This window comes from Microtus ochrogaster, chromosome 19 (assembly GCF_000317375.1).
Source record: "Microtus ochrogaster isolate Prairie Vole_2 chromosome 19, MicOch1.0, whole genome shotgun sequence".
Classification (NCBI taxonomy): Eukaryota; Metazoa; Chordata; class Mammalia; order Rodentia; family Cricetidae; genus Microtus; species Microtus ochrogaster.
The window spans coordinates 52,525,041-52,534,738 of NC_022021.1; the positions used below are offsets into that span (position 1 = coordinate 52,525,041).

The 9,698-nt window shown below is 50.5% G+C and overlaps 1 protein-coding gene across 1 annotated transcript in view; it reads left to right on the forward strand.

Moving 5' to 3' along the window:
• Tppp (tubulin polymerization promoting protein) overlaps positions 1 to 9,698 on the forward strand; it is a 24,710-nt gene that overhangs the window by 7,208 nt on the left and 7,804 nt on the right. Inside the window, exon 2 of the mRNA XM_005356722.2 lies at positions 2,640 to 2,957. Coding sequence (XP_005356779.1) covers positions 2,644 to 2,957 — 314 coding nt within the window. The 5' untranslated portion in view covers positions 2,640 to 2,643. The remainder of the gene's footprint in view (positions 1 to 2,639; positions 2,958 to 9,698) is intronic.

Consider the following 9,698-nt stretch of genomic DNA (forward strand, 5'->3'; position numbering starts at 1 on the left):
GATGAAGTTTGGGGTATATCCCTCCTGGCTGAGAGACGATGAATCGTAGGCTATCAGGAAAGGGTTATAAGGTATAGCCTCTGGATACAGACTCGAGGTATAGGACTCATACCTTGGAAGTGCAGAGTATGCCCGAGAGTTGGTGCCTTTCTGGAACCTCTTCTAAATGGCCTAACTTCCCCGGTGGAAATTGTAGGGACATGCTGGGACATTTTTCTCAGATGCTGTGGGGCAGGCAAACCAGAAGGCCAGTCTTTGAGTGGAGGTGGGGAAACACTGCAGCCGGCCATCCTACAACACTACGGGAGAATTAATCCTGTAGGTCTCCATATTCCAGGATGCCTTGGGTGAGGCCTCAATTCTCTTCAGATTCATTTTTTTCTCACTGCTGCCATCGAGAGCTAATGGAGCAGGTCACACTAGAAAGACAGCCCATGGATAAGAGCCCTGTGTCCTTACAGTCCACTCTGATAGTGCAACTGCCCTAATAATAGTCTGTTTGTCTTTGGATAGCCACAGTTAGGACCCAACCCACTGTTACTTTTACTTTTAAAAACCTTTATTTTTTTTTTATTTTTGTGCTATGCTATGCAGGTAATACATGTTCAGGGTAAAGCGAAGCAAAGATGGAAGCAGAGTTTGGAGGCCCAATTGCAGCCCCCAAGGTGCATTCTGAGTACCACCCAGGGAAGGGTCTCAACTCCTGTTTCAGCCTATCCTTTGTGCAAATGTGTTGCTGGAGCCTTGTGGTTGCTACGTAGTGGTGGTAACTCATGCTGGGCTGATACTGCTGAAAAATCTTGGCACCGGGGCTTTAAAATAGTGTGGCCATGCTGTCAGCTACTCGGTGAAGCCATAGATGTCAGCTGCTCTGCCCCATGGTCCAAAAACACTCCAGGCTGACTTATCCCAGGGCTGAGTTTAGGCACGTTTTGCTTTCCAGACGAGAAGCAACTTGGATGTTGTTACTTCAGTCTCCTATTGATTTGTGCAGGTATCTTTCTGCCCGAGCTGCTGCCCTGACTCCTGAGTGATGATCACTAATCTTCCTAGAGTGTCACAACAACTAAAAAGCTCTCTGAGCTCCCTCTGAAATCCCTAGGGATGAGTCCTACCCAGAAGCCTTTATACTACAGCAGATAAACAGTGGTGGGGCTGCAAAGTGAGGGCCATCCCTGCCCTGGGTCCTATTCACTATCTTGCGGGGCCAGTGTGCTGTAGGAACCTAGACAGAACACAGTCGGCACCAGGCTGATGAGGACTGGCCACATCAGTGTGAGACACATGCCCTCACTGTCCTAATGTGCCTTTACCCTGCTGCTGGTTTGCTCGCAGTTCCTTTGCTTGATTTGAATCCGTTGCTTGCTTTAGTGTCCTGCAGTCCTCAGAAGGGCAGAGCCCCTCTCGTGTTTCAGTATCCTGTGAAGCCTGGGACAGAAGCTCAGATAACCTATCAGGTGCATGGAGTTGATTCACGATGAGTCATGTCTAGTGGGGATGAAGGAACTCCTGAGCTTCAACTCGGCTACAGCTTCTGATTTAATCCTGCTGTCCTCATCTGCCCTGTTCTGCACCCCCACCACCACCATGAAGCTCCATTTTGGGGTGAATTGGAGTGCCTTAAGAAGAGGCTCTCATTAAAAAGGCTGAATTTTTCTGTTATACTTTTATTACCATTTTCAACGGGGGTGAGCAAGAAGGGGATCTGGCTTTGTGGCTGACTGTCATCTGTGTTATTCTGGATGTTTATGCAACTCATACCATCGAGAGTTCAGCAGGGGCCACATTTCACATCCCTTAGTGGTGAAGATATGCCTTGGCCACATTGGCATTGAAATCTCCAGTCTGGACAGGGCCTGCACGTTTCAGCTTCGTCACTGACCCTCTATGGAGTATGTGCCGGTACCAGGAGTTCTCGTTGCATTGAGCCATTAAGCATTCAGTTCCCAGAGACGCTAACTGGGAGCTCAACACCCCTGCTCCCCAAGCTGGAAAAGGCATGTGCCTGCCCTTGCTGGAACAACAGTGGCCACGTTGGGATCACTGCATATCCTTGTGCTCCCGAGTCTTGCTGGGAGGTGGCATCACCTTCTCAGTCTTCTTAGTCCTCAGGGATGTCTGCCTGTCTTGGGAGTCAACAGCCCACAACACCCAAAGACTATGACTGTACTTCAGGCTTCTTTATGGGCTCCCTCCTCTGAGCCCAAGGGTCAACCACATGTTCTAGGATCCCAGAGCAGGTCCTTACTGTGTGTCTCCAGGGTCATTTGCCACCCCAAAGCATGGCTCAGTTCTGCTCAGAAGACTCAGATTTGAGGGACAGTGAGCATGGCATGAGCACTGTCATGGATCCTAAGGGTGGCATCATTTTATAGACCCTAAGCAGAACCCATTTTTGCTGAGTCAGACCCTGTCTCCTTTGCCTAGAGCGTGCATGTGGCAGGGTGGCAGGGTCAGTGCCAGGTCCTACAGCTGGGTCAACATTGCTGGGCATCCAGCTCAGAGGGGTCCCAACCCCCAGAGAGGGTGCTTTTCAGCTCTTGCCATATCTTGTTGCCTGGTACCACATACTGCAGCTAGGACCAGGAACACAGATGGGCTGTGAGAAGCAGAATGACCCTTTTCTTCTTCTTCCCTAGCAACATGGCTGACAGCAAGGCCAAGCCTGCCAAAGCTGCCAACAAGACACCACCCAAGTCCCCAGGAGACCCAGCCAGGGACAAGACTGCCAAGAGGTTGTCACTGGAGTCAGAGGGTGCCAATGAAGGGGCAGCTGCAGCCCCTGAGCTCAGTGCCCTGGAGGAGGCCTTCCGGCGGTTTGCGGTACACGGGGACACCAGAGCGACGGGGAAGGAGATGCATGGCAAGAACTGGTCCAAACTGTGCAAGGACTGCCACGTGATCGATGGGAAGAATGTGACTGTCACGGATGTGGACATTGTCTTCAGCAAGATCAAGTAAGTGTCGTGCGGGCTTAGGTGGCACAGCTCCTATCAGTAGCGGTGAGAGTCTGTGAAGGATCTTGCTTGCAGATTCTGGAGGCTTGAAGCTAAGAAGTGGGTGCAGAGCCTGTAGTGTTTGGGACAGTCTGAGGAGTACACTGGCCCTAAGTGCCTTGGAACTCCCTGGCCATGTCCTGAGCTATGGTCCTAGCCTCAGTCTGTTGGCCTTGGATGTAGCCAGAGTAGGGGCTTCTAGCCTTGAGAAAACTTAATTAACTCTAACCAATACACAGGTTAGTGAGCTATTGTTCAGGATCTGCTCAGGTGAACAGAGACCCAGCTGCCATTGGCTGAGTCTATGAAGTTAGTAAGTGTGGGGGCCAGGCCTGTTTAGCCTAGTTTCCAGGATATGGTCGTGGCTCGTGACACGCTCTTTCAGCTCTTTGTCCATTTCTGTTCATTTTGCTCTTAAGAAATGCTGACACATGCAGACAAAGTGATAGGGATCAGAGAGCGGCCATTCGTCCCTGTGTTGTCAAACATCAGTGTGCTGTCAAGTCCTGTGGTTGATCTCTGTGGGTGGTACCAGCTGGGCATTACTTCTTCCCCTGGCTTTGGGTGGGTGATGTGGTCTTCATCACTGTGGTTTCTGGTCATTGTTGGTGTTCTCTAGGTATAGAAAGTCTTCCCTGCGCCCTGGGTTGTACTTTGTGTATTCAGCCTAGAGGAGAAAGGAAGAGGTGCCCTGGCAGATGAACTCTTCCTGAGAACTCCAGCAAGTATCTCATGCCAGGAATTGTGGAGGGATTTAGCATGTGTCCCAATGGGAAGAGGTGAAGTAAGCCAGATTACCAGATACAGGGTACCATAACCAGGGGTTGGGGATATTGACATCTTCCTGTTCCAGATGAAGCCTTCCTCCAGATGCTGGTTGAGAGAGATGAAGGAATACCGAGCCAGGAATTTCAAAGTCCTGGCAGCACCTAGGAAGGGACTCTATGGAGATTACTGAGCCAGAGCCTGGCTGTCTCCACCCATCCCAATGCTGATATCAACCAGGAGTTTGAGATTCTGCAAAACAAGAAAATCTCAACCCCATGATCCCTAGAGAACTTCCTATTGTACAAAGTACACGAGAGAGTGTGTGGAGAATCTTAGGTGTGAATGGTTGTAGAACCATTCAAAGGCTGAGAAAGCCTGAGAAATGTATCCCTAGGGGCTCTGCATCCTGACCCTCTTCCAGACCCCCACTGACCCTAGGGAGCTCTGAAGAGAAATCAGAGCTGGTCCATTCTTGCTCTGTCTCCCCGTGGCTTCCAAACCCAGTGAAAAGCTGGAGAAAAGACTTTCCATGGAGCTTTGACCTCTGAAAGCAGATGCTGTGTGTACCCTAGTTACCCCTAGACCCTTTTCCCATCCATCTCAGGTCCTGTTCCTGTGATGTCTTAGACCTACTTTGGCCTGAAGTTCAATTATTGTGGGTTAGGCTTTGAGGAAAAAAATTACGGCTAGTGGCTCAGATGTGATCACTTTACCCTGATGCTCACTGCAAAAGCACTTTTTTTTTCTGGCTGGGTTTCATTGCGATAATACTGGCACCAGTTCCTCTATCTGGGAGGCACTTGGCCAGGAGTCCTATGTACTTCTAGACTGTGGTCCTTGGGTTTCTTAACACTTCTTTCTCCTCAGCTTCATCTGTGTGCAATGCTGTGTGACCCTTACAGAAGAGGGTCTACTGAACATATTGTATTCATTCCATTGCTTTTATGGGAAGGGTCCAAGACAAAGCGTCAGGAGATGGCTCTTTTCCATGAGTCCCTAAATAGAACAACATAGTCATTGGAGATGGGAGCCATGAGGAGTTTACAGAGTGTAGACAAGCACATGCATGCACCAAGATGTCTGTCAGCTTGAAGGACCTCCATACTGCTGCTGCATAGATGACCCAGAGATCCTGATGTTTGTAGTCCCTGAGACCCTCTAAACTTCACCAAAGTGACTGCCCCTGAGTTTGGGTACTGACACCCACCATGGGCCTTGTCTGTGGGGGACTTTCCCAGGCTTGGTAGAGCTCACTGTACTGGTCACATGACCTGTCCTACCTGTCCCCTGGGGATGTGTAGCCTCCTCAGAGAAACTGGCCTTATGGGTTCAACTGGACAGTTCCAGGCAGGGACAGGCAGGTGGGTCCTAGTAAACAGAGGTGCTTTGGTAGGCTGGCCAGCCGTGAGTGAGGGGCACTGACCCAGACTGCAAAAATGATTAGCCCTAGAGCCTCGGATACAGCCAGTTCTCTCATCCTGGTGCTAAGAGCTCATGCTAGGCCAGTAGACGGGCCCCGCAACACTGAGACCTAGAAAACCTAGGTTAGCTGTGTCTAGCATGTGCATACAGTTAAAACTGATTGTTTTATGACCTCACCACCTTGTCTAAGCTGGCAAATGAACTTGGACAGCTCCTCACCGTATCTCTCCTTGTGTTCCTTCTCCACCAGCAGGTGGCCCAACCCTGAGCTTTCCAGAACCCCTGGAAGCTGTTCCTATACTGGGAGCGTGCAGGGTGTGCCGGTAAGGCCAGTGAGCTATTTCTGCTCTTCTCCTTAGACAGGCCCCTTACGGCACCACGTCCTCAGTAAACCCAGGGTACAGAATAATCAAGAACTGACCCAAGAACAGGGAGACCCAGAGACTTGTGTCTGTGAGGGCGCTTCTAGAAGGTGTTGTTGGAAGACAGGAAGAAGTAACCTGCCCAGAGGTTAGTCAGCTTCTCCAGTTTCTTCTGAAGGAGGCTACCTTCCAGCTGTTGTGTGTCTTTATATGTTTCCCCACCCCATGTAGAACTTGGGTTTCTACAGCCTCCCAGTGGGTGGTAATATGTGGTTATGAGTCCTTTGAATGATGTGGGTCAGAGGACTGAGAACTCCAGCTCCACATGCCTTTCCTGCTATGTGGGTGGGGAGGGCACTAGACTCATAGGAGTGAGCCATGTGAAGGGAATGCTTGTTCCCAGACTGCAGACCTTCAGATGCTCAGACTCTAGGACAGCCATTCTGTAGACTCTGGGATGCCTGGGAACCTTGGCGGGTTCCTGCCTTACAAGTCAAGGTCCTGGAGATCAAGTCCATGTAGAAGCCCCGAGAAATCCCAAGACTATGCTAGTCTAGGCAGACAAGCTATACATGCTGTATAGTCTAACACTAGGTGTGCTTGCTAACACTATGGGCACATACTGGGGCAGGTCCAGCTGGGTGGCTGGGGAAGCCCAGGTAAGGATCCTGCACTAGAGGCCCAGAAACTCTGATGTTCCTTTTGTCTTCACACCTGGATCCTTGAGACCCTAGAGGCTGCCATTCCTTCACCTAAACCATCTTTGAATTCTCCTTCCCTCTCCGAACCTGGACTCTGTTGAGGTTCTCTATGACCTATGTCCCACTTGGGGTATCTCTATTCTTAAAGAACAGAAGATTCAGACTCATGTTGTCCTCAAGTATAGGGGTACAGTATCCCAAATACCAGGGTGGTGGGAGAATACTGAGAGGGATCCACAAGGAGGACTGGGGAACTCTGGGATTGAGATTTCCAAGAAAATTGTGGCTGTGGTGGCACTGTTGGTATTATGAAAGCTGGGTGTTTGTGGTCCCTTGAGGGACAGCAATGGCAGCTGCAGAGGCCTTTGCCTCCTATGGGAGTTTGGGGCCTGGGAGGAAATTGCTTAGGTACCTCCAGGAAGTTGCTGACTCTGACAGGACTTGAGAGAAAAAAAGTTCAACTATTTCTGTTTTGGGGCAGGTTGCCATGGCTCTGCAGGCGTGGCGCCAGCTGGGGTATCTGCAGTCTTTGTTTAGGTCCTTGTCACCATGGCAGCGCTTGTTTGTTTTGATGTTACTATGTGTTAAATTTTAAACAAATTTCTCGAAGCTCTATACCAATTTTTATTGTGGACTACTGTTAAACCTAGACTCTCCATCCTGCAAAAGGCTCAGCACGGCCAGACTCCATCCGGTTAATGGAGACCTGACACCAAAGCAAAGCCAGTGGGTGAAGCTTGGGGGACGCCTGGGGGCCCTAGAGATCGTATTTCTGTGTGGCTGTCTACAATGGGTCTGTGTTCCAGAGTGTCTGGTGTGTACCTGTATATGCTGGTGGAAGAAAACATGCAGGAACCTTAGGGTTGGGCTGGGCTTACCTACTGCCTCCTTACTTTGACCAACGTACTACCAGATGAGGAAGCCCAGAAATCTTTGGCATTCCAGGGCCTGGATTGGGTGCTGGGCACCCTCCAGAGTAAATGCACAGATTCCTGCCAATACCACACAGAGTCAGAAAGCAACTTGGCTGGGCTGTCAGGGCTGGGTGTCCATTATGTCTAGATATAGGTCAGAAGGCAGCAAAGCCAGTCCCTACATGTAGAAAGCAGGGTCTGGATTTGTCTAGCTTGAGGATTTGTCAGCCACTGCTAAGTATATGAACGACTTGGTCTTCCTTACATGCCACAGCTAGTCAGCGAGGCCTGCTGGGATTCTTCTGACATCTGTATGCTGCTGAAGAGGTTCAGCATAGCACCCACCTAGGCTAGTGTATCCCATTACTCCTAGGAACAAGCCCTAGGACCCTGAAGAGAGTCCTAACGACAGTTTCGGAAACCCACGGGAAGGACAGGGCTCTGTCTGTACCCACTCAAACATCACAGAAATCCAGGTGTCAAGGACCCTAAACAAGTGAGAACCCCTGGAGGCAGCCTCTGTTTCTGACTGTGGGACCCACCCAGTTCCATTCACCTGTGGCACACTTGTTCCTGGAGCTCCTCCTTCAGGCTCTACTTCCTGGGTCTTGGGTAAGATTAACAGTCACGTGATCTAGGGGAAAGTGGCCTGACCCTGCAGGCCTTGAATGGAGCAAGATCCTGCACGCATCCTAGTCTTCAGGTGTCCCAGTGTCTGGAGACTATTCTTACTTCTGCATGGCCCTCTAGTGGCTACACATGGCAGTGCAGAGTGACCCCTTAGATGCCTGTGGGGAACTCAGGGTTCTGACCTCTGGTTGGGGGATAGACAGGACATGTAAAGGGTTTTTTTTTTTGTTTTTTTTTTTGCCTGAAAGTCATTGATTAGTGGTCCCTGTGGCTTTGTAGTCAAGGCTTCATCTGCTCTGGTGAGTCTGAAGTGACCAGGCAAGATCAGATGCATCTGTTGTGATGAGAGGCAGCTTCCTGTACCTGAGCTCCTCCACCTTGCCTTGGAAGTCGGCTGGCCAGTGCATGAAGGACATGTAAGAGAATGAATACCCAAAAGCTGTCTGAACAACTGCAGGAACACCTATCCTCATGACTTATCCCTACACAAACTAGGTCAGAGCCGTGAGGGGTGGGGGTGGGCAGATGTGGTGCTCATTTGGGGTCACCTGGAGAATGTTTATCCCATAACCTCCAGCCCCTCAGAAAACACAAAGAGACAAGTGAGAGGGGGCTTTTTTTTTTTTTTTTTTTTTTTTTTTGGTTTTTTGAGACAGGGTTTCTCTGTAGCTTTGGGAGCCTGTCCTGGAACTCCCTTGGTAGACCAGGCTGGCCTCGAACTCACAGAGATCCGCCTGTCTCTGCCTCCCAAGTGCTAGGATTACAGGCATGCGCCACCACTGCCCGGCTGAGAGGGGGCTTTAAAGATGATCTGTTCCCAAGAGAAGGAAGTGGCAATGCTGCAGGTCACAGATGCCCCCTCTGGGCAAGTGCAGACATGGAATATGCCCAGAGCATTGCCACAGAGGTGTTGCTGCTTGGTCTCTGATTTCCTGAACCAGGCAGAGTCCCTGTGGCTGACTGGCGTCTAGGCCCCTCTAGGCAGAGAGCACATCGCCTGCTCCCATGGGATTTCTTGAGTTCAGTGACCTGCTGAGGGTACAGAGAACTGACAGGCCCAAACTTTCAACATCAGCATTGTCTTTGGCATAGAGCCCAGGACTGTGTCTTGAGGTAGATGGGTCGTCAGTGGGCAAGGGAGAGACCTGATAAAGGTGCCTGAGGAGAATGACCAGATTTCTGCACCTCCCTTGAACACTAGATCTAAAGAGTCAGAGACACTGGTAGCAACAGGCAACTCAAGGCTCATGGCAGCCGGGGCTGCTCTGCGGTGCAGCAGGCTCAGGTCAGCTCCTGTGTTGTTCCTACAGAAAGCCCCCAGAAGGGGTTCCTATGAGGAAACATCCTTGCAAGGCAGGATCCTGGCCCCTGGCCTAGATGGTCCTCATCACCCAGGGGTCCCTTCCAGATACTTCAACTGCACTCAGACCACATGTATAGAGAGGGTCTATCTTTCCACTCCTCAGAAGCACCTTTTCTGCCTGCATGGTATCTATCTCTAAACTGCAGGAACTAAGAACTCAGGCATCCCTGTCTTGTCCTGTGTGCCCCACTGTTTTGCCAATTACCAGTTTTATTACTTGAGTGTAACTGGAGTTATAAGAGTTATTACTCAAGCCTCCTTCACAAAGGTGATGAACAGACTGGACAAGGGGCTCTGTGAAAGTTCCAAGCTGAGGTGGGGAGTGGTGGTGTCTATGATATTTGCCACAGAGGAATAGACCTTTTTCAGAGGGCTCTGCTGTCTGATGCTGGGTCTTGACCCCCTATTCAGGTTCCAGGATTCCCAAGGGACTGAGAAAGTTCCCTACAGGGCGATGGTGGCGCACGCCTTTAATCCCAGCACTCGGGAGGCAGAGGCAGGCGGATCTCTGTGAGTTCGAGACCAGCCTGGTCTACAGAGCT